Genomic DNA, 25177 nt, shown 5'->3' with positions numbered 1-25177 from the left:
CATAGAGCAACTGTGATGGGTGTCAGAGGAACTTCTTTTTCATCCAAATTTTCTGATATGCACAATCTAGGAAACAGCAATGTAACCAGAGTGTTTTCAGTGCACACAGTCTAGGATAAAGTGTCCCAAAAGCTATACTGTAATATAAGGATCAGCAGGCTGTGATAAACCAACACTTCTATGGGTGTATTTTTTTCCTCCATTTTGCATCTGACTGAAACACATTAGCCCAGGTGTAAATCTCTTAATCTTGTCTTAAGCCAGTTAAACTATGATTTATCTATAGAGCAATCTAATATTTTTAAACCATTTTTACTAAAACAAGTGACACTTTGCAGTCACATTACCTGATTTTCAAAGGTGTTGAATTAAGCTGGAGGTAGGGGTGCTACTTTCTCTGAAAATCAGGTAATTATTTCTTAGTGTTAGCAAGTACTTGTGTGTTTTGCAGGAGTGTTATCAAAATCATCTTTTAGTCTTTGTTTGCTGTCGGTGTTTATCTTGCAGAGTTGCATTGTTTTTCAAGGGCCAATTTTGTAACTTGTTTTTAATGAATATTGGATTCTTTTGAACTTCCTTGTCCTAAAAGAAACTAGCTAAATCTTGCTCTTCTGAATTTCTCCAGGTGCTGATTTATTAAAGCTGACAAGAGAGGACCTGGTACAAATCTGTGGTCCGGCCGATGGCATTCGGCTATATAATGCACTGAAATCCAGGTAAAATGCCAAGTTTACATTTAAGTGTTTTTGTTCAATCACAGTAATGTGCCTTTCTTAGAATAGGGGATTTGGGAGATATGAATTGAGAATTAGGTTGGCATATGCCTGTTTAGCTGTCTCAGGAGTTGGCAGTAATGTGCTCAAAAGAAGACTGTTTTGTGTACACCTTCAGGGCAGGCTACAGATATGATGCAGGCACTGATGAGTTCAAAGGTAGACTGTAAGACTGGTAGCAATGCAGTTGGGCAGTACTGATTTCTTGAAGACGGATGGGTTTGTTGCCAAGAGACAAAACTTCTCATTTAGGTGAGCTATAAAGAACCTAAATTTTTTGAGGTCATGGCTGATAAATAAATACAGAATTCTAATTACAAATGAAACTGATAATACATATTTAGTAACATACTGTCTTTATAAGAGATGTAATTATTGCTATTCAGTAGCTGTGTTCCAGGATTCCATTGTAAGCAAGTCTTGTGTCAGTAATTTTAAAATTGTTGAATTAATTTTTAAATTTAAATTTACCAGCATCTGGCAGACCATCTCAATGGTTCTGAGACTAGATCATTAGATTAAGCCACTGGTGATAATTTGTATGAGGGGTGTGTGTGTGTGGTTTTGGTTTTGGTTTTTTTTAAATAGCTTGTAAAGCAGCAAAATTTTAAGTGTATTGTTAATGCAAGGCAACTGAAATAAGATTGATCTAAATCCTTCATACCGTTTTTGGGCAAGTGTGTTTATTTTTAAAATTATATGTATCCTTTGTAAATTGCAGGTCTGTTAGGCCCCGTTTAACAATCTATGTCTGCCAAGAACCATTGAGGAGCATACAACTGGAAAGGCAGCAAGATGCAACCAATGGTGATAACAGCAATGGTGCAATATATGGTATGATCATACAGTGCTCTTTTTATGACTTACTAAGCAATGACAGGTTTGAAATAAACACGTGAGGAGGAAAAAGAGGAGCTGAGAATAGATTTTCAATAAAATATAATAGTTTAGACTAATTTATAAACTGCTAGAATTGTGGCTTTACACATAGCATCGCATCAATAAAATTGTATCCAGAAAGTGAATATGCAGAGGAAAGTGGATTAATGGTGACACAGCAGTTTTAGCATTGCAGAGATGAGTGCACTCCTAAGACTTTAAGCCAGAAGTGGTATATGTGCTTCTATGGTGGAACATACATCACCTTCAAGAATAGAAAATTTAATAAAAAGTAGGCTTTTAAGTGGCTTGAAAAAAATTTAAGGTTTTGTTTTTGTTGCATGGATAATGTAGTTAATGAGCATTCACATGATCCATGGTGGTCTGCCAAGAAATTCACTTTAGGTGAATGTACAACTGTAATTGAAGGAACTTATGTTCATATCCATTTCAATTACTTTTTACTGATAGGACTTCATATACTTGAAATGAAACTAGTGTGGTTTGGATAAGGAAAAATAGCTGAGGAGTGTATTAAAGGATATGATCTTACTAGTGTTTGTTTGTCAGGGAACTGCTCTATTTCCACCACTACTGAGAACGTAACTGAGTACATTACAGAGCAATCACATTAAAGAACAAGTAAATCCACATTGCTCCTATTATTAGAGCCATTGGAACTACTTGAAGCTAAACTTATCTTGCTCTTTCACTTATGTCAACTTTCTGGAGGGAGTGGAGATTCACCCTCCCATCAGATTTCCTGGGGAATGACTGAGGATCGTATACCAGCACTTAAATGCTTTCCAGCCAGGAAACTGGGGCAGAGAGGGAGTATCTGTATGGAGTACAGTAGAACCTCAGAGTTACGAACTACCCAATCAACCACACACCTCATTTGGAATCAGAGACACCCAGCAGAGCTCCTCCCCTCTTTCCCCCAAGCAGCAAATACAGTGCAGTACAGTTAAATGTAAATTACTAAAAAAAAAAGGGAGAACAGCATTTTTTTTGCATATTAAAGTTTCAAAGCTGTATTAAGCCACTGTTCAGTTGTAAACTTTTGAAAGAACAACCACAACGTTTTGTTCAAAGTTACAAACAACCTCCATTCCCAAGGTGTTTGTAACGGAGGTTCTACTGTATGTCCTATGTTAAATAAGATAGAAATTCCTCTTGGATAATTGTAGTTTCTCATTACATTTGGTAATGGCTAACACATCCAAGATTCAAAATTGCTGTGAAAGGAGAGGGAGGGGCATATGCAAATATGTAACTGCTAGAGACTTCTGCCTCTTTTCATTTATTAGAGCATTCCCAGCAACATGTACAACAAATCTGACCAAATATTGATCACAGTTGTTTAAGCGATATTGGTATAAAGCTTTTTAATTTTCATCTCTGGGAACCCACAATTGTATAAATCTGTAAAATTCAAAACCAAGCATTAAGCTGCCCACAGCCATGCTGCTGTTTGGAAAAGAAGAAACTTTGACCATGTTTTATTTTGCTGTACAGTCTCTCTTTTACTATCATATCAAGTTATATAAAATGGAAGGGAGAGATTAAGGCGGAAATCATCTGGGTGGACTCTGTAGAGAGTTTTCTTTGCAAGAAAACTCATGAAGCAAAGTGATTATAGTCTAGTAGCTCAGGCCAAAAATATTATCTGCCTTAAAAATAGAATATGGTAGATAATGTCGTGGATTAAAAGTTTTCCAGTCATTTTTGGCAGAACTAAAATCTGTTTTTAAAAGGTAATTTTATACATGATACTGTAAAATTTGTCCTACGGATGCTTTGAAGGTTGTTTTAGTATCAAAACAAATGCAAACTAGCCCTATTCATAGAACTGTGCTGAAAATTGATCATTCTGATGAGAAATCTGATTGAAGGAAAAGTCATGGTCGTTTGTGCACATGAATGAAATAGAGAATGGGAAGAATCAGTGTTTGCCAAATAAAGGACAACACTGTAGAAAAAGGTATTCAAGTTTCTAAGAAGGTATTGCAGACCAAGGACAATCTAAAACAAACAAACAAAGGGGGACTTTAAAGTGGGGGGATGTAAAATTTTACAACCCTACAGGGATGTGTTTTCATCTAAATAGTTATCAAGGACCGTATAATTCTTATTCCAAGTAAAAAGCTTTTTTTCTTATAGTTTATCATGCAATCTACTTAGAAGAAATGGCAGCCTCAGAAGTCACTCGCAAGCTTGCTTTGGTGTTTAATATTCCTTTGCATCAGATTAATCAGGTTTACAGACAGGGTCCTACTGGTATCCACATCCTCGTTAGTGATCAGGTAACAAAATTTTTTTGTTTAAAAACATTTCCATTGTTTCATTTGCTTTTTTAAATAAATTGTGATCTCAAAACTGACAAGTTTACAAATTAAAGTTGGTAAGTTTTAAGAGTTGTGGTTTATTTTAAATCATGTTTGTATCCACACTTTCTTTAGGCAGTTTTCTCTGAGCAGCACTGCTTTTTTCTCTTGCATAGTATGTAGCATATACTTAATGTCTTCTGATAGTTAGAACTTGTGTTTTTCCACAGCAACAGTGTGACTGGAACCAAAGCCATTTTAAATAAATACATTAGATTAAGGTTCTCCCAAAGGTCAAAAAGACATTCCGTAAAACTCAGAGTAGAATGTGGCTTAACCAGATTCTGGTGAGAGTGGTTATCGTAGTACAAAATTCATTACTGGCAGTATAGTAATGACTAGGGCACAAGGGATCTGAGAGAAGATCCCAGTAGTATATAATATTTGAACATGAATATTTTCATGATGCATGTACATCGATTGTAATACTATGAAGTCTTTACCTTGCAACAGTAAACAAACCATCTAAGAGTTAACTGACACTTTGGTTTGTTTAATTTATCTCTTCCTCACAATTAGTAATTTAGGAATTGAAAGATTATGGGAATGTGATTTACTATGTAGGCAGTTAATTATGAGATGCAATTTGTTTTCTTGACTAGATACATATTGAAGAAACATAGTATGTAAGTTGCAAGGTTTAAATACCATTGTTAGCTGTGAATTACTTAAGCAGTTTATGCAGACAAAGATTCTAGCCACATAATTCTGGAGCCCTTTAAGTAATGATGTTGTAAATGAAGTATCAATAAATTATGCTTGTACTTATATATTGACATTTTAGTCGCTCCTTTTGGAGAAATCTAGTACATTGTACTAGTGTATTTTGTATATAACTACATGTACTGAGAAAAATATTATGAAAATAGTTGCATAGAGTGCCCATTTAGAAATATTTATGAATCACTTTGGCATTCAAATTGCTTAACTGGCTTGCTGGCCTCCTAGATGGTACGAAGTTGGGATTTTAATATCTCCTTTTTCTTTCTAGATGGTTCAGAACTTTCAAGATGAGAGTTGCTTCTTAGTCACCACAATAAAAGGTATATTATTTTTTGTAATAATAAAGATAACTGGCCTAAGTAGCGTCTAGATTTTTAACTAAGAAGCAGAGTTTTGCACCTAGATATGCCAGCAGTGTTGCTTCTACAAACAAGTAACAGTGCAGCCAAGTAAAGTAACTTGAGGGAAAGAGGTGGAAACTATTGCTTTCAACCCCAAATTAAGAGATTTTTATAATGTGAAAGGTCTAACGCTTTTTCTTTTAGATAAACCTTTAGCTAGAGATTGTTACTTGTTAGATATAAATCCATGCCAGGACAGCTGTCTTGCAAATTTGAGTGAAGTAACCTGATCCACATCTATCCCCAAAATGTCAGTTTAAAACGAACAGTTCACAGGATTTAAGTGTGATTCTATAGCACTGTTTGTATCAGTGCTCACTAGTGTTTGAGATACTCCAATAGTACTTTTAAGTTACATAGGGATGAATTAAAGTTTCAAAGAGAAATATACTACAGTGGGTGATAAAAATTGAAGGTTGTGGCTTTCTATAAAATTTAACTTTTTAGAAAGAATTTGTGTGCAGCTTGATGCAGGACAAATTTCCAAAGGTTAGAGAGCCAACAGCTAGAGCATTATTTTAGGTTGGCATGAATCCCACTTGCGATCTTGGTGTATACGCTATGCTAGTTGGCTGTTCCAATTTACATTTGAATAAAACAAAACACAAAAATCATTTAGTGGCTGCACATGCTCAGGCTGGCATTACATATGTACTTCTTCCTGCTTTCCAGCTTGCTTCATCACTAATCCTAGCTTTTAACCTAGTCTCCTCATGCGTCCTGGGTTGTTGCTTACATGCCTCCAGATGTGTTTTCTAGCTCGTATTCCTTCCATATTTGCGCACGATGGACAATGCCTTACAGCCAATAAATAACAAATCCAAATGCCTTGGATTCATCACAGTATTATATACGCTTCACACAGCGCACAGTCAACCTGTGGAACTCCTTGCCTGAGGAGTGAAGGCTAGGACTATAACAGGGTTTAAAAGAGAACCTTCATTGATTTATCTAGCTAAGTCCATTAATGGCTATTAGCCAGGATGGGTAAGGAATGGTATCCCTAGCATTGCCTGTTAGGTTCACGCCCTCTGGGGCACTTGGCATTGGCCACTGTCGGCAGACAAGACGGACCCTTGGTCTGACCCAGTATGGCCGTTCTCATGTTAAATTTTATTTGGAGGGGGTCTCTTTAACTTCATACCAGGAGGTTTGTGTCTTTGGCTTGTCATTAATCAAATCTTTGTTACATTTAGATCTTATGGATAAAAATAAAAAAATAGTAGCAGGCATCTGCCATAAATCCAGCTTTTTCCCAAAAAATTTTGTGATGTTGAGTTTCTGTAAATAGTCACTAATTTCTACTCCTAGTGAATCTGCACTTTTTCTACAGATATAAAAATTGTTTTGAAAAATGTTTTTTAGCAGTTCAGTTTGGCTTCAGCAGCTATTTACTGCAGTTGTTTCAGAAGGCCCACGGCTTTATCTGCATCCTGATGTTCTGGGCTACAGGGCAGATGGCTTTCCTATTCTGTATATTCACACACTTGTTTTGCTGATTTACCTGCTTTATTCTCGGATAACTAATCCATTTGCTAATGTTGCTATAGACCACCAAAGAATAACACTATACAATCTACTGAATTTACTTGAAAAAACGTGACAATTTAAAATAACCCTAAATCGTTTCATTCGGGTTCTATTGTTCATCAGTTTTGTGAAGCACAGCATTATAGAACAGATGAGATTTAATGATAAAGCACTAAAAAAAAAAAAAAGCTTCAGCAACTGGAGTTGCAGGGGACCCTTTGGTTCTGTGTCAGAACTGATGAAAGAGATCAAAAATAGGAAAGTAGGAGGGACTGCATGAATTGAAATGGGAACAAGGAAGTTCTAGAAATAAAAGTAGCAAAGCAAGTGTCTAGATATTTAAAATTACATTCAAGATAATTTGAGCTTAATTTATTAGCGAGTCAGTGTTGTTGGAAAGTGGTGCAGAATGTGTTATGCTGGGAAAGTTCGCTGTTTTTATTCCAAAAAAGATCAGGAGGTCATATGATAACACAGTATCAAATTAGTAGTTAAGTTTTGCTTTTCAATATGAGCTTCAAGAACTTAAAACAAATTCATGTATCTTCAGTGGCTGGGGTCTTGGGTAAAGGATGCCAGTCTTTCATATAAACCTGTCCTTTTTCTTCTCTGCAGCTGAAAATGGTGAAGGTTTCCATATAATTCTGAAGTGATGGCATAGAGAGAGGTGTGTGTGTATATATACTGGACTGATATTCCAATGCAGAATGAAGTCATGCTTAATGACGATGAAGAACATCCAAAAACTCTTAGGATTGGACTTCACCATATAAAATGTTTCATATTGAAAACACGAGACCTTTCTAATGAGCTGTTTGATAGGTGAACTTTCTTATCACTGCCATAGCTAAGTGTCCTCATAAGAGGTATAATGCCATGACAGCCTATGTACAGGCATGGAAGACAATATAAGCAAAGGTGCTTGCCCTTTATTGAAATAAGGCAAATTATGGCCAGTAGATACAGTTTCTAGAAGCAGTATTGCTTTCCTATTATACTGTGTCCAGTTTGGAGATGAATGTAAACTTATTCTGGGGCATTTACCTTTCTGTGCCAGTTTGTCTATTACTTGCTTGTACCTTATGCTGATTTTATTTTTTGATGTTAGCAGAGCACATAGTAATCTGTGTGGAGACGAGTAGTTAAGATGATAGTGATCAGGTTGTTTGGGTCTTTTGAGAGTAAAGCTGTCAAAACAGCTTCCTTGTGTAAATTGTGTATAAGAGTGTATGTAAGAAATGTAAATGCCAGAATAGGATTTTAATAAGTCCTAGCCAGATGCAATATATGCATGCAGCAAACTGCATTATTGACAGTACCTTATTGAAAGGATTAACATAAATCCTGTGGGGTACGAAGTATTTGTTTTGCTTTTAACAAATTTAATGGAAAAGAATTGCCTATGCATCCTTAATTTTTAGTTTCCAGTTTCTCTAAGAAGCACTGCTGCAGGGTTTTTTTTGTTTGTTTGTTTTTTGCTTTTTAAAATGGTGGGGTTAAAAACAACAAATTGCCAGTAATAATGAGGGTTTTCCTGAGGTGGTGGTTTTTTTTTGGGGGGGGGGGGGGAATTGTGTGAACAAGGAAATTTGACCCACTGGCACCAAGGGGCTACAACATAGCTTTAAGTACTGTCAATTACATTGCTCAAGAAACACTAAATATACACCACTTAGTCTCTTTAGTAGCAGGTATGTCTTTCTATAATCACTCTTTATGGGCAGGTATCTTGACCTTTTCTGAGATTTCTTTATTGATTCTGTAAATTTTTTTTTACAGTGCCTCTTCCATATGACCTAATACTTATTTCAAAGATAAGCAATGTGCTTTTCAAAATTGAGTTTTTCCTTGAAATTGTCAAATGTATGGCACAGCAATTCAAACATTTAATATTAATGTCCACTTATGAGTTTATTAATTAGGTACTCTGGGGAAGATTTTTCAAAGGCAGAAAAACCCCTTTTAACTCACAATATCCCCTCTCCCTTTAAATCAGTTTGAAAGTTTTGAATGCTGTAGTGCTAAGTGCAAAATCATTCATAGAGAACAAACTACTACAGCATGCAAAATGCTACTTTGATATTATTTAATTCCTTCTTTAGCTGGGTTAAGTTCTTACCAAGAAAGCCTTTCTAAAGCTCTAGCAATTCTGCAAACTTAAATATTTTTCTTTCCTGTTTTTCTACCCAGATCAAATGGAATTTTGTAGACTTAAGTTCGAATTTCTTCTGCCTATAAATGCTTCATCGTTAAGTATTGGTTGGGTCTTCATAGTTTATTGAACTGACAATTATCATTTCACCTCAGCACCATTTTCAAATCTCAAATGTTTTTTTATAAAAGTGGATACTTTCCAATCAAGGATTTTTCCATTTAATTTTAAAGGAATTGTATAGTAGTTTGTCCAGCTCACTTGAAATTGGAATTAAATTATGGCACCAGCAAATTGCTTTTGTTTTAAGATGTACACATTTCAATTTAAGTATAATAAATGTTTTTCAATAATTTTGTAAATGTGCTGCTTATTTTTCTGCTAAAATAGAATTAACATTATCTGCTCTGAAATGCATTACTGCTACTAAGTCAGCTCCCCCAGCAATATTTTAGAAAACAAATAAAAAAAAAGTATGGTTTTTGTCAAGCTGAAATTGAGTTTTTTTCAAGAGTGAAATATTAATGGCTTGCAGTGCTCCTTAATTTTTGAAATCAGTGAAACAGAAGTTCAAGTAAATATTAGCTGATTGTTTATTTGTTTCCTCTATCATTTTTCTTAGTGTAAGCATATGTTAAATTTTGGTTTTTGTACAACTTTAATGCCATAAAAACCTCACAATAAGATCCATAAAAATGAGCCAAACCTAAGGCAACACACAACTACTCATTCTGACAAGTTGCACTGAGTTCACATTTAATTTTGGTCTTCCCCCAATGTTCTGCTAAGAAAATTGTATAAATCCAAATTTCTAAGTGGGAATCTTGGTAATAGAAGTGTATTAATAATATGAAAATTAATCCAGGAATTTTTGCTGTTGCTACAAAGCTGAACCACCAAAGTTTAATACTAAGTCTTTATACCATATTCATAAAGTTTGCGGATCTGCAGCTGTAAAAAGCTGCCTTACATTTTCACATTAACTTTTTAAAACATGTAGTTCTAAACATTCCAGATTCAGTGTGCAGTGTAAATGTACACACTGCCATCTGCATCCAGTTATGTTTTGCCAACAACTTAGACATTCCCCATAATGGTAAGGCAATATTTCCAGTATGTGTGGCTTATTAGAGCTTTTGTCAAATGACATTACATCATTTTCAGAATTTAAACACTATCAGTTGACCAGTCTTTTTTAAGCCCAAGATATTTTCCTTTAAAGGGTTACTGTTGAGCCTCGGTACCTAAGTGAGTATACAGATGTTGTGCACACCAACCATTTATTTAGATGGCTTAATATAAAAATGTAGCTCCCCCTTAGACTTGTGGTTTTACATTCAGATTTCACTCTCCATTGTAGAAGGCTTAAATCTACAGCTGAAATTCTGTCCCTACTGCTGTCAATGAGGCCAGAATGTTGCCCTACCATATTTAAAAAAAAAAAAAAAAAAGTTACAGGTATTAATGTAATTGTCATGTTGAATGCTCAGTTTCTGAAAAGTTTGGCTTCAGTTTTTAAAGGAACAGAAACCACTGCTTGTTCAGGGTCTCAACCATGTCAACTATGTTAAATTACTTAGCCCAGGGGTTTTCAACCTTTTCTCATTTGCAGACCCCTTTGGAAATCTGAATTGTGTGGGGCTCATTGGTTAGAGTACTGGCATAGGATGCAGGAGCCCAGCATTCAATTCCTTGCTCTGTCTCACAGATTTAGGATCTGGCCTAGGGCAAATTAAGTAAGCTCTGTTTTAAAAAAAAAAAAAAAAAAAAAAAAAAAAAAGCAGTAATACCCCCAGAGCTTCTGTTTAGGGCTAAATATATTAAATACCATGACAATGAGGGAAGTATAAGTACCATACATAGATATTCTTTCAGCCACTATAGTAAACAGCTCTACCTACTCAGCTAGAGCATATAAAAAAGACCTTTTGTGTACAGGGCACAAACTGCCATATCTTTCTTATCCTAACCTACTGAGTAACACTTAAGACTGTTTAGAGAAATATTCTAAACAGACCATTCAACAATGTGAGGAGTGCTCTTTTGTATATGATTAGTTCAAATTAAGAGGTAGTACACCTCTAGAAAACTATTTAACATGTTGGGAGTTTTTGTAGAAATTAAATAAAGCTGTAGCAAAATAGGAAGCTATTTTTCATTATTACTTTCCCTTTTTTGGTCAACTTCTGCTAAAGCTGATTTGTCCTTAAACCTGATGATGTAATTGGTTATGTGTATTGTACAACAGCAATTTGGACTCACATGCTTGAGACCCTGAATTTTTTTTTACACTAAAGAATGCTTACAAATAGGAATATTCAGGTTTAGTGAGGCTTATAGTGTTGGGGCTGTCACTGAGCATCTACAACTCTGAAATACCCCAGTCCACATTAGCAAATGGTACTATGATTGTCATATCAACAGCAGGGATGGTGGAGTAGATGTAATCAAAAAACAAAAAAAAGCATCAGTTACTCCACATCCACATGTAACATTAAGACTTTTTACCTGCAAAAACACCTTTCTTGAGTCAGTACCAGCACAAAATTGGATGACTGTGACATCACTCCTAGGGCCGTTAAGAAACTGACACTCTGCAAGCCACTTGCAGTCTGATTTTGTTTCCATAATTAAAGGAATCTTTCTTCTTCTGCTGATGCTCCTACTGTCAAAGAATAATGCAGCACCTGCAGAGTCGCTGTCGACTACCTCCTACAGAAGGAGGAGGGGTGACTGGAGCAAAGTAGGCATGAACTTTCACATCAGGTAAATGAGCCTGTAGATGAAAATTCAAATGAAAAATGTAACCCAGAAGTATAAAGAGCAAAACCAAACTATTGCTGACATCACACTACTGTCAAAGCTTTTCTTCGTGCTCATATTATCTATATATAGGGCATCCAGGTAAGCCATGGCTTAACCTGCGTTACCTAAAGGCCAAGTCCCAGTGCTTATGTCCAGCAAAACTGGAAAAGTTATGGCATAGGAGTAATAATCTAGAACCTGGCCATTCACTCATCCAACAGCTACCACCTTAAATCTCAGTGACTGACTCCTTTCTGTTGAACTGGTATTTACACTGCTGATGTGGGCTGGCTAACGTTCATTCTGCTCTTAATCACTAGAGGGTGGATTTCTTGCCAGTGAAGAAACAGAAGCAAGAGTTATAGTCTCCTGTACAACCATTCTTTCCCCGGGCTTGCCTCAGCCCTGAAATCAGCAGGGGAGGGAGTGGTGGTACCTTCAGCAGTTCCTGCAAGGGAGAGAGGCAGACTTCATCAATGCAAAGTGATTAATTTGAAAGTGAACTAGCACAGCATTACTGTGTCCCTGGATCAGTACTATGCCCTAAATGCTGCCAGGTGCTCAGCAGACCAGTTCTGTGCTTAAAACACAGGGAGTTACGTAGAGGAGGGGAGACTGATCCTGCAAGGGCAGGGGATGTTAGGTCTGCTGTTGCTAGGTAGATCCACAGGCCTAACTGCCCCTACTACCCAAGTGTCCTATACTTTATTATATCTGCATTGTAATGAGGATGAATGGTTGGTAGAATTCTTTAAATTCTACAGTCCTATAAAAACACAACCCATACTTTAAAAAACGCTGAGGGAACGGGAAACAAACATTAGGAACTAAACAAAAAGCTCCAGCTGGAATCCACATCAGTGGGAGAAAAAATCAGCATGGACAATTATTTTGATACCAACTGTAGCTTGGACTATAAATGGAATTAGGCACTGCGTGGTGATTTTTGATCATATACCCATGGTAGTTCTGATGCCTAAAGTTGGGGGCCTTCTAAAGTATGTTAACCAACATCCTTAGTTTTCATCCTACCTTCCCTTGCTTTGGACTATCTGTTAAGCTACTGTAAGTGTATCCAATAAGTCTCCCTTGATTGCACAAATGACGGTCTTTCCCAAAGCTGAATCTTTAAAAACACAAAACACATACTCTTATTCTTTTGATTCCTGCTCGTGTGACTTGCTGACAGTCATATAACTCAATTCTCTCCAAACTGTGGCAGTTCTCTAGGTGCTCCAGGGTCACATCGGTGATAAGAAGACAATTGTCTAACTCTAGGACCTGGAGCCTTTCATGACCACAGGTACTGTTGCTCAGATGCAGAATCCCATCATCTGTGATCAGTTCACAGTGAGATAAGCTCTACAAGACAAAAGGACAATGAAATGTTTCATTCCATTCTTTTTTTTTTTTTTAAATTGTCCCGTGCAAAAGATCAGGACTAAGAACAACCTCAAGTGACTTTGTATTTGGATTACCATGTTCAAAATACTTGTATTGTTAGTGCCGGTTCATTACTAATCCTTTTGCAGAAGCAAAGAGCCATATTTCAAGTGCTGTCTCCTTAAACCTGAAGAGCAGGAGAAGCAGCTGCCAAAAGGAGCAGCTTAGGGTTGCAGCACTTGAATGACGCACTTAAATCATAATCTGACTTCATCACTACAGCCCCAGGACAGGCACTTTTGTAGCAATGGCCAAACTCAGCACTGTGCTCTCTAGAGATGTAGAAATCCAATTCTGTTGTTACACAGCTCAATTTACTGAAAATAAGGGGCAAAATTACACATTTGCAATGCCAGATGCTGACTTTAGAAAACTAAGAGGAGAGATATGATATTCTTCCAGAACATTCATTACTCTTACAGACCTGCAATTATACAATCTATGTATGAAGAACAATAATGGCTTGATTTTTCTGCAGTGCTAAACTCTCTTCAGCAGGAGTTACGGGCACCTCAATACCTCTGAAAAATCAGAGCTTACATTCAAAACTGCTAGATTTCTTGCAGAATAAGTTACCTATACCGTTGGGTGTCTGATATATGCCACATGAACACTGCAGGCATGTAATAGTGCCTACTCTGGATCCATGCAAGCAATCACCTCAAAGACCCAGGTACTATGCTGAATTAACTGCTTTTTTGGGAGAGTGTTTTAGCCTTTATTTACTTATAAAACTAATGTTTTTTCACCAAGGGCTTATTGACACAGGCCTTATACTGAAGGTGGCAAGAGTAGGTTTAAGAATTGTATTTCAAGCATTCAAAGCACTGGCATTCCCTTAAAAGACATCAGCTTGCACCTGTTTACCTCTCATGTCTGAAGAGAATGGAAAAAGCCTCATGTCCCCCACTCCAGAAAACCATTTCAAGCTGAGCTGGTTCCTGCCTCCTTCAGAGGATTCATGGCCTTCACAGAAGCATTGTCAGGATAACAAGATACCCTTGAATTTTCATTGCAGATACTTTGAGACCCTTGTCAGCTACCTATAAAATAAATGCTCTGCACTGTCATCACCTCTGCAGAAGGGCTTGATGTGTTGAGTTGATTCCATCTTTCACTCTGACCCAGCTCAGAACCATGAATTGTCCATAGACCACCAGCTATCTGCTCTGTGCGCCTTTTTCCTTGATGGAGCACCTCTGGTGCGGAGACCCTTGGTCACGAATGGAAAGTGGGTACACTTTCTAACTCCTCACCAGAGGCAAATAGCAGCTCTCAACAGTCCTTTAGATCCAACAATTGGGAAAGTTATGGGGCACCTGTATCCTTTCCTCAGCCCTTAGAATTTGCTGGAGCAAAAGGTCTAATGTGCTGAGGACTACGACTGTGGCATGGGGTGGATAAAAATTTATTTAAAAATAAAAATAGGATTTTATTAATTTAAATTAAATACAAGGTTATTTAAAATAAACCTATTAAAATTCAATTTGAAATGACAACCTATGTTAATAACACTACATTTACTATAATTTTAAAATCATTTAAATTAAATACTGCTTAATATTATTTGTATGTTTTCTGCCAAGAGTTAAAGAAAGTCAAACCACTGAACTGGGGGAAATCACTGGCTAAGCACCTGGAACCAGAGTTTGTTAAAGTGCTAGTCAACTTTTGACAGCAATAGTCTCTTCTGCGGATACAGAGAGTATATTTGCTTCATTTCCATTTATTCAACAAGTTCAGTTCAATGGCTAGTTCATTCAAAGTTAAGAAACCAAATGAGAGCTAAAAAAACAGAAAAGCTTATTTTCCTCTTCTATCAATGAATAAAAATTAGATGTGAAAGAATGAGATCTATCAGTTCTAAAATCTGAAGGACACAGTAACTAGAAAGAAGCAGTTCAATTAATTAACTACAGATATTTCCTTTGTTTAATAAATCACTTTTAAATAGAAAACATGTTTTGATAAACTGTTTTTCTTATGTATTCAGCACTTTTAAGGTAGTTTTATTTATTAAAAAAATTAAATTGTGTATTTTAATTGAATTTGAATTTCCATCCAAATAGAGGTTGACAAGTTAAAAATTAGAGAGACAAGATAGATTAAGTAATATCTTTCTTTCATTGTGGCTTGAAAACTTGTCTCTCTCACCAACAGAAGTTAGTCCACTGAAAGATATTACCTCAACCATACCTTGTGTCTCTAGTATCCTTGGACCAACATGGCTACAACTACACTGTATACAATAAGTTAAAAATTAGCCATCTAGTAAATAAGAAATGCACCAATCATCATTTTCTATTAAAAATGTAAAAATTAAGAATCTGAATAAAGGTAAATTAAGCTATAAAATTGCTTAAATAAAGGCATATAGATAAATTGCATCCTCATGATTAACAAAAAGAAGCACCTAATTTAGCGTGAAGTTTATAGTTGCAAACAACATATTTTAATAGTTACCAACCTTTATTGGTAATGAACCTTTGTTTAGCAAAATAATTTAAAAAAATTAGAACTACAAATCACAACTGAAATAAATTAAAGTTGCTTATTTAAATCATGATTTACATTGATAATTTGAAACTTTTTGATTTAAATCAGTGGTTCTGAAACTTATTTGATTGTGCCCCCCTTTGTGTCTGTAGTAGTTTACGCTCCCCCTGCCACACAAGTACATAGACTGTTTTAAAAAAAATCAACATGCAGCTCACTACATATTAAAAACAGTAAAGCATTGATTCAAACAGAGCCAACGATCCACTGTAATAAGAGCAAATGCAAAACTGATTGTGGTCAATGCTTACAATTAAATGTACACACCGTATCGTAGCAAATGATGACTATTTCTGGAGGAATCAGCTTTGCTAGTTATTCATTGCTGTGGGTAAAATGTGCACAACATGTTTTTTTTCTCCCCCCTAAAGCTTCTTGCCTCTTGCTCCCTGCCCCCCAGTTTGACCACCTCTGATTTAAATCAATCCATCCTGCTGTGGCAAACCCTTTCGCTTACTTGCTTTGGTTTATGAAGAATTCTTGGCCATTAACAGGCATACACTAGCCTGTATATCCTTAAGATTAGCTTCCTCCTCATCTGTTTTTCCCCTTACTCAAAGTTGCAAAGGAAGAACAGAGACCAGAAAGAGAGGGAGGACTCAGAACTCTCCAGCTCTAGAACTTTCACTGAATCAGTCTGATGGAGAGAAGGGGGATTTCATCCACTTCTCCAGAGGAACCATCTCAGCATTTCCCCTTCAATTCCAGCTGCTTCACGTTGTATTTTCATTTTCTTCACCCAACAGGGTGCAGTGTGTTTTGTATTAGAACATCATGTAATGTATGCATATATTATTATTTTTTAAAAGTCACAAAATGAAAGTGCTTACTCCTGTGAACTCTTATCTTAAGGTCTGTGTTTACGTTCTTAGCTCCTGTTCAGTCTTTGGATGTTTTAGATCTCTTGTTTGCCTTCTCTCTGTATATACTTGTATACATATCCTCCTGAGCACTTATTTGGCTGGCAACCTTGAAATTATCAGGAGTCTAAAGGTTAAAAGCATGGGGGTTTGTGTCCCCCACCGCAAAGTCTATTTATAACAAACCTGTGGTTTTAAGGAAGGAAGGAAGGAAGTTTATATGAAGACAAATGTGACCTTTTGGCTATTGTATCAGTCTACTGGCTAATTAAGAGAGTTTCACATCCTAGGAAATAAGCAGCTTATAAATTCAGCTTTCCCGAGAGATTGTACTCCAGTGACTTGAAACTGAGTAAGACAATACAGAATGTACAGCTAAATTCAGAGACTTTATGAAGCAAACATACCTAATGTAATATTCTGTATTAAAGCACAAGATACTTCAGACTTGATAATCTGGTTGAAATAGTTAACAAGATAGAAAGCGTCAGGTTTACAGTTTAAAATCTTAGAATACAGAGGGCTGGTCAACTTTTTGGTTTGCTATTTAGAAATAAATGTTAGGTACAAATCAAATTAAGACAAAGTTTGTTGAGCTAGCTGAACAACAAATTATTAGCAAACAAAATAACTGAAGAGATAAGCTTCTTTTTCTGCTGATGGAATATCCATAGACCAATTACAATTTCTCTGGTGTATTTGTTTGTTTAAAAAAAATCACATAAAACTGTCAAATGCTTCTGAACGTCTACAAATTGATTATATAAAGTATTGGAGTATTTGAATTCTGCCAAGTAAGTTTGTGTCTCTGTTCCCTGATTTGTTCTGTAAGGAAACACTGGTGAATTTAAAATTTGATTTCTGCAACTTTGAAATGCACTTTGTAAATATTTGTGTCACTAACACTCAATTGGATAAATGTTCACAGAAAGCAATCACAAAGAGTTCACAGCACAGCTCAAGTGAATTAATTTAAAACTTTAAATTAAGATTAGTGGGCTTTTTTTTTTTTTTTTTTAATGTTTTTTCCAATTCACCTGATGGTGTTCTCCACACAATCTGCCTGAACATTTTGTAATGTTCTCTGCTACACACAGGATAGCATTGGGCAGGAAATTGAATTTTTATTTCTAAACAATCACAGGATACATGGTTTCTGTACTATAAAGGTGCCATAATATATATATTAACATTGTACCAGTTCTCAGCCGATAGACTGTGACCTTCAAGTAGGTCAGCAGGTTGTCTGAGGCACAGGATATCACAATCCTAATACCTGTGAAGTAGGTTGTTAAAGGAGGAATAACATCCATAAACCATAATTGCTGATTTCTATGTCTCCTTTGAAGTACTGGGAGAGGCACAAAAAATTCTTGTATGTACCTGAGGAGGACTGGTTATAAATGGGATTATGATATCAAAAAGAATACAATACTGTAATTTCTATAGTAATTACTCCTCTCCATTCATTTTGATCCCTAAACTGAGTTTTATTTCTAAACTTTCCTTTCTATTTCAAGTAAGTGATGCTATAGCATATCGTTCCCAGCCCCAAGGACAGATGGCTTTATCAAGAGTTCTTTATAAAATGCTATCTCTAGTCATACCAAATAGACTGTCAAATGATTAATCTAAGTAAGGCTACAATGAGACTATCAAATGGAATCGTAATTCTTTATAAAGTAGATTCCCTCTGCTGAATGGGATTGCTAAATTACAATGTATGTTAAAGTTCACTATTTAATAGGAAACCAATAAACATTTTGGATTGACTGACCCAGATTTGTGCAGTTTAAAATATCTTTGGATATAAACGATCCTATGAAGATTCAGAGATGGGACTGAAGCCATTTTCAGTACCGTGGCACATATAGGCAAACATATTCTTATAAAGACTGACATGTAAACAGTTCCTTGTCTATTGGTAGACTACTTCATTCACTGAAGTGAAGCATACAATGTGTGGAATTATGACCTAGGAATAGGATGGGATGGGATGATTAATCTGCAGATAGCAGTGGATACAGTTCCTTTTTAAAGTCAAATCTCTTCCTGAGCCTGCTGCTGCCTTAGTAACACACTTCCTCGAGCTGAGGGTGTGGAGGAAGTCAATGACATGGCTACGCAATTAACAAAGAAGTAAACATTTCCTTAATCCCTCCTAAGCATAGATTAGAAAGTATATCTATTTTCTTCAGGTAGATTTAAGGCAGTATATCATAATGAACAGTGACCTGCCACACATGAAATACAACACCCTTCCTTATGCCAAATGGTAGTGTGACAGTTGGCTCCAAATGCCCAGGCCTAAATTTTCAAAACCCACTAGTGATTTGGGGTACCTCAATTTCAAAGTGGCCAATCTGAGTCACTTTAAGTGGCCTGATTTTCAGAAAATGAGCACCACCCTATGAAAATCAGATCCATTTAAATATCTCAAGTTGGATTCTTTAAAAATGAGGTACCCAAAATACCTAGTCACTTTTGAAAATGGTAGGCAACAAAAACTGACAGCTACTATAAACCCACTGCTGCGAAAATCACACACATGACTGTTCACAGGATTGGGCCATATCTGTATACAATTTTGCTAAGCAATTACCCTTTTTCTAATTAATCATTTGATCTGTTTCAAAATATACTGTATATTAAAATTTCATGATTTCCTAGAAAAATCTTTAGAGATAAAATATGTAAGAGAGCATCTTTAAATATTTTTAAACTGTCTCATGTAGCTTTTTATTCTGACTAATTGCTCACGAGTAAAGGATGGTTACAGGTTCATTATAACATTTAAGCCATTTTTCTGATTATATTGGGATTCGTGGATTGCTTTTAGACGATCTACTTACAGTACTTGATGCCATATTTAAAATAGTCTTAGAAATAAGCTTAATTTAAAACATATTTTATAAAAAAGTATAAATTGTAGTGTTGTAACACAACAAAAAACTAGTAGCTACAGGCTGAGAGCCAATCCTTATTATTAATAGATATATTATAAGAGTTAAACTCACCAATGCTTGCAGTTTAGGACAGTGAACAGAAAGTTGTATCAATGTGTTATCTGTTATCTAGGACGAGAAGAAACCAAACAATTGGCTACATAAATGCAAAGTTATAGACTGGCTTATACATAATAATAGAGCTGACTAGCTGAAAAAAAATCCACTTTGTTCAAGTAGCTGAACATGTACACTTGGGTTTAATTTTATTCCATTCATACCCTTCTGATCTATAAACCCATAAAGAGGATAAAAAAATAAAGTTGTCCCCTTTTCCCAAATTTTATCTGAACAGATGGATGAAGAGCTTAAAATGTAGGAAAACAGTCACTACATGCTGAATTGAACTTAGTCTATCACCAAGCTATTTGGATAGATTTGTCATCTTGCCAATTGTCAGAGAGGACGTGAGATGGAAAAAAAACCCACCACCTTTTTTTCCAGCAGAGAGGGTTTTATAGACTTTCTTAATGGTCCAGTAAATTCTGCCATGTTTTGTTCCTTTGCTCATTTTTATCATTTGATACCATAAACAACAGGTTTGTAACCCAATCTCTACATCAAAGTTAGGTATTGCTCTCTGCCAGATGACGGTTCTGATATCAACTGGTCTATTAGAGACTTCTCTGGGAAATGGATAAATGTTTGTAATCACCTTTCTTTGAATTCCCCTTTATACAGACCTCCCAATAATTATCTGCATTTACTATCAGAAACATTAGAATTTGGAATTCCCCCATTGGTAAAAAAAAAAAAAAAAAAAACCACAAAGCACCGATGTTTTGAATGGCTTTACAGGTTCTTATAATGGACTTATGATGAATACGCCTTGTAAAACGGATTCTCACCAGAATGCACTCTTCTAAGTCCATCTTTTCCAGTTCGTGGCAATTCTAAAAAATTAAAATAATAAGAACAAAAAAAATACCACAAGTAAGAGGAAGGGTGGTAGTTTGATCTTGAATTCTAATGGGTGGTCCTAACCGCATCACCATTAATACTGGGTCACAGACAAAGGGAGAAAGAATATTTGGTTACTACAGTGTTTCAGGCATCCATGCTGGCTTTTGCCATTATAAAAATGGTTACATACCTGTTTGGTAATTGTTGTTCTTTAAGATGCGTTGCACATGTCCATACCACTTTAGGTATGACCTGTCGGGGCAGCACATGTGATCTCTGCATGCTTGTGCTGCTAGATGAAAGTATAAAAATATGGAGCTGCCCTGACTCCTCCCTCAGTTCCTTGACACTGGAAGCCAGTATTTGCTGTGCCTCCAATGTAGAAGGGAAGGAGGGAAGGTCATGGAATGAACACGGGAACAATAGTTTTCAAAGAACAATAATTACTGAACAAGTACGGAACTGTGTTTTCTTCTTTGAGTGATTGCACATGTCCATTTCACATTAAGTGGCTCATAGGAGTCTGATGAAGGAGAGTATCAGAGTCTACTTAAACAAGGACTGCAGCACCACTCTCCCAAACCTAGCATTGTAACTAGAGGCCTGGGAGAGAGCATAATGAGCAACGAGCATATGAACAGATGACCAAGAGACAGTCTTGCAAATGTCACTGATGGGAACATGACCCAGGAAAGCAGCCAAAACTGCTTGAGCTCTTGCAGAGCATGCTAAAACACTCTGAGGTCATGGAACATTGGCAATATCATAACACGGATGTGGGAGGGAGGAGATCCAGGAAGAGATCTTCTGTAATGTAACGGGCTTCCCTTTCACCCTATCAGCAAAAGAGGCTAATAACTGCAGTATCCTAAACTCTTTAGTCCTGTCCAGACAGGAAGCCACAGCTCTGCAAACATCTAAAGTATGGAGCTTTTCCTCAACTTTGCATGAGTGAGGTTTGGAGGGAAAAAGTTGGTAAGTACAGTCTGATGAATATGAAAATCCAAAAGCGCTTCTGAGAGAAATTTAGGGTGTGAATGCAAACCAACTTTGTCCTTGTAAAATACCATCTAAGGAAGGTCAGCCATCAAAGCCTGAAGTGCTCCTGGCCAAAGTAATAGCTACTTGGCATGCTACATTCATCAAGAGGTGAAACAATGAGCACGTAGCAATAGGTTCAAAGGAGGCCCCATTAAAACTGAGAGAACCAAATTTAGATCCCAGGATGGAGTTGTGTCTCAAATACGTGGGAAAAGCCTATCCAAACCTTTCAAGAACTTTATAATCATAGGGTTGAAGAAAACAGGATTCCACTATCCTATAGATGAAAGGGCTAAGATAGCAGCCAGATTAATCCTCAAGGCACTGACAGAAAGACATTTCTCCTTTAGGTGAAGCAGGTAATGAAGAATAAACTGAATGGGAACCCATAAATGAAAGGTAACTTTCTGCTGGGACCACACAGAGAACATCTTCCATTTTATGAAGTATACCTGGTGGAGGGCTTTCTGCTATTCAAAAGCATGTTTCACATTGCAATAGAACAAGTAGACTTGTGAGTAGTTAACCACTAAACATAACCAATCAGGTGCAGGCTCAGAGGGCTGGAATGCAGTTTGGCCCTGGTTCTGGGAAACTATGTCTGGAACCTGAGGAAGGATTATGGCAGGGGTGGCCAACCTGTGGCTCTGAAGCCACATGCGGCTCTTCAGAAGTTAATATACGGCTCCTTGTATAAGCACCGACTCCGGGGCTGGAGCTACAGGTGCCAACTTTCCAATGTGCCGGGGGGTGCTCACTACTCAACCCCTGGCTCTGCCACAGGCCCTGCCCCAGTCCCCCCTCGCCTGAGCTTGCAGTGCCCTCGCTCCTCCCCTCCACCCCCAAAGCCTCCTGCCCGCCACAAAACAGCTGATTGGGAGGTGCGGGGAGACGGCGGGACTGCCGGTGGGTGGGAGGTGCTGGGAGTGGGAGCTGATTGGGGGCTGCTGACATATTACTGTGGCTCTTTGGCAGTGTACATTGGCTCCTTCTCAGGCTCAGGTTGGCCATCCCTGGATTATGGGATCTCGAATTGAAAGGTTCAACAGGTCTGAAAACCAGTGCTGTCCAGGCCAGGCTTCTGCTATCAAAATTAAACAGCATGATCTTGCCTGAGTTTGCCCACCACTCTCAGCACCACAGGGACTTGGGTGGTGGGAGGGAAGCGTTAAAAAGTTTCCCCTTTCAGGATAGTAGAAAGGCATCTGATACGGACCCTGAACCGACACTCATCCTGAAACAGAACTAGTGACATTTCCTGTGCTGTCAGGTAATAACCACGTTCATTTCTGGCATTTCCCACATCTGAAAAATGGACTTTGCTATGTCAGGTCTGAAGGGACCATTTGTAATCTCTTCTGAACAATCTCCTGAAATGGTACACTAGACAGTTCTGACACTGGGGAAGGTGAGATGCTTTGAGCATAATTTTGTTCTTGATGCAAAAAGACCAGAGGTTCATTGCTTCTTGGCAAAAGAGGTCTGACCTGGTACCTCCATGCTTGTTAAGGCGGAACATAGCAGCAGTGTTGTCTGAGTACTTGTATGGAACAAGCCATAATGTGGGAAAGAAATACTTAACAGGCCCCCAAATTACTGCAATAAAATCAAATAACCCAGAGAAAATATAAATACAAGAAGAACTAACTGACCTCCCCATATAGTTCACACAGAACTATTATCCAGCCCTGCCGAACCCTCATCTCCTCACAAGCCAGGGGAAAAGGTGCATCTTGCTGCACATGCTAACAAATTCGGGATGTTACAGCCCTGATAAGGAAGCATGTTCCAAAGGTCTAGAGAATACCCGCCAACTGCCCGCTATGCCCATGGAACTAAAATAGCTCTTGTTCATATCAAATGTTTGTTACACGACTTCTATTTAAATAAAAACATTTTTGTGCTTCGTTTTATTTAAAATAAACCTTACACAATTTTATAAAAGAGTGAAACAAAAATTAGATCCATTAAAACAGAAACCTTTTCCCTTTAAATATTCAGTTCCATCCAGGCCCTTAATCAACACAGTAAGTCTGCTTCTAACTTTAAACGCTACAGAAGTCTCACTGAAGTCAACAGGCATGAGTTAAGGCTTAACTGAAAATATTATCTAGATATATTTTGCAGCAATAATTGATACACAGAACAATCTGCTATAAGGAGACTTTCTGTACTTAGGAAGCCTGCTTGCATTATATTTTATAGTTATAGGCTTTAAAATTATTTTTCTATATATGAAAAATACAGGTGACTAAATTTAAATACTTTTTAGAAAAAAATAAAAAGAGCAGGGGCGGGGAAGGAAGAAATCCACTGTAAAAAATATTCCAAGCTCCAGTTATTTGTAAATACGTTCCAGAAATAAAATCAATTATTTTGGTTCTTTCCTGGCCACCTCCTCTAAGGGACCTCTCGTCTACTCTACTTTCTTTTCATCATCCCCAACATGACTGGATACATTCAGATATGTACGGTAGCAGTGAAAATTAGGTAAACTGTACATTTTTAAAATAATCCTTACCCGTGCTAAAAGTGTAAAACCTGCATCTGTCAGGTGGGAACACCTTGCAGCTTCCAAAATCCTGAAAAAATAATTGTTTTCAACATAATAATATTAGTGATACAGTAATGAAAAGCAATTACTTCTTTTTATTTAAATCTATTGTCAATATGTTGTAACATAAAACTGATTTGAACCAAACTCATAAGTCCATTTTGCAATTTTAAAAAAGGCAGGACTGATTTTTGATTCAGCTAATCAGAAAGATGTTCAGGCTACATAGCAGAATTAAATTATGTACAATTAAGTATTATACCTATGGACATTTGTAAAGAAAAAAATTTACAGTGAATTCTTGTACTTGTAAGGCTATGTATATACTTATTGTAATACTCAAAACTGTATTTTGAAAAATACCATTTTCACTGCACATCTTATTCCCGATACACAAAGAAATAAATTCATTAGACAGAAGTGGAGTTTCTATGTTGGGGAAGAGTACAGAAAGAGTATACAGGGAGGAATTTAGGAAAGTGCAGGTCAAGCCATCACAATGTGCCTCCAATGTTCTATTTGTTGTCAGGTTCTTACATTAAGCATTTTGGCTTCAGGTGTCAGAAAGCAAGGAGACAAACAGCTGTCAAAGCCAAAACGTAAAGCCAAACCTACCTGATTCAATCTTCCAGAAACAAATATAGAAATATATTAGGAAAAAACTCATCACCTGAGAAGCAGTCCCGTAGGAGAGGTGTGAGTGAAGCAAGATAAGAGAAAAAAGGAAACTTTGACAAATAATACCAGTACGTATGGTTTTCATTGTAGTACTTCTGCTCTTTCCTTGTTCAGGTTTACACTAAGCAGATAGTAGTGAGCAGTGAGACTAACAAGGAGAGAATGTCACAGAGTAACCACGAGCACAAAGTCCCCCATTCAACACAACAGCCACTTCCTTTATGTTTGACAGAAAAATTCATAAAGGAGAGAGAAAGGAAATAGACTAAGAGACTGCTGATTTAGATTTCTCTGTCTAAATGTAGCCACAGATAGCGTTTAAGAGGTAGCTAGAACTCAAGTGTTTCTCTTCATGGACAAAGAGGAAAGGGATATCATCCCATATCCATTGGATAAATGTGATCTTACAGGATTCATACCTTCTCTGGGTCCTGAGAATGTGTAGAGGGCTTGGTTAGACTAGTCTAGCAACATGCTCAGGAGAAAC

The 25177-nt window shown here is 36.9% G+C and overlaps 2 protein-coding genes across 15 annotated transcripts in view; one reads left to right on the top strand and one right to left on the bottom strand.

The window, feature by feature from the left end:
* UBP1 (upstream binding protein 1) overlaps positions 1 to 9198 on the top strand; it is a 52909-nt gene extending 43711 nt beyond the window's left edge. For 3 of the 4 annotated variants that reach the window (XM_005302642.5, XM_005302644.5, XM_024107787.3), the window contains 5 exons: positions 626 to 716; positions 1495 to 1607; positions 3816 to 3958; positions 5031 to 5082; positions 7309 to 9198. In XM_005302642.5, the coding sequence (XP_005302699.1) occupies positions 626 to 716; positions 1495 to 1607; positions 3816 to 3958; positions 5031 to 5082; positions 7309 to 7346 (437 nt within the window). In that variant the 3' untranslated portion in view covers positions 7347 to 9198. Of the gene's footprint in view, positions 1 to 625; positions 717 to 891; positions 1026 to 1494; positions 1608 to 3815; positions 3959 to 5030; positions 5083 to 7308 lie in introns of those variants that run through there. The other variant, XR_006176854.2, reaches the window with a different exon arrangement.
* The window catches only part of FBXL2 (F-box and leucine rich repeat protein 2), a 177833-nt gene that overhangs the window by 16018 nt on the left and 136638 nt on the right, over positions 1 to 25177 (bottom strand). For 7 of the 11 annotated variants that reach the window (XM_065587189.1, XM_065587185.1, XM_065587179.1 and 4 more), the window contains 5 exons: positions 23980 to 24040; positions 20363 to 20407; positions 19527 to 19583; positions 12800 to 13012; positions 9415 to 11621 (listed from right to left, as the gene is read on the bottom strand). In XM_065587189.1, coding sequence (XP_065443261.1) covers positions 11514 to 11621; positions 12800 to 13012; positions 19527 to 19583; positions 20363 to 20386 — 402 coding nt within the window. In that variant the 5' untranslated portion in view covers positions 20387 to 20407; positions 23980 to 24040 and the 3' untranslated portion in view covers positions 9415 to 11513. Of the gene's footprint in view, positions 1 to 9414; positions 11622 to 12799; positions 13013 to 13960; positions 14137 to 19526; positions 19584 to 20362; positions 20408 to 23979; positions 24041 to 25177 lie in introns of those variants that run through there. The other 4 variants (XR_010599172.1, XR_010599173.1, XM_065587181.1 and 1 more) reach the window with 4 other exon arrangements.

This window comes from Chrysemys picta, chromosome 2, assembly GCF_011386835.1.
Source record: "Chrysemys picta bellii isolate R12L10 chromosome 2, ASM1138683v2, whole genome shotgun sequence".
In the NCBI taxonomy this organism is placed as follows: domain Eukaryota; kingdom Metazoa; phylum Chordata; order Testudines; family Emydidae; genus Chrysemys; species Chrysemys picta.
The sequence above is the reverse complement of the archived record's forward strand: the minus strand, read 5'-3'. Positions and strand labels throughout refer to the sequence as shown.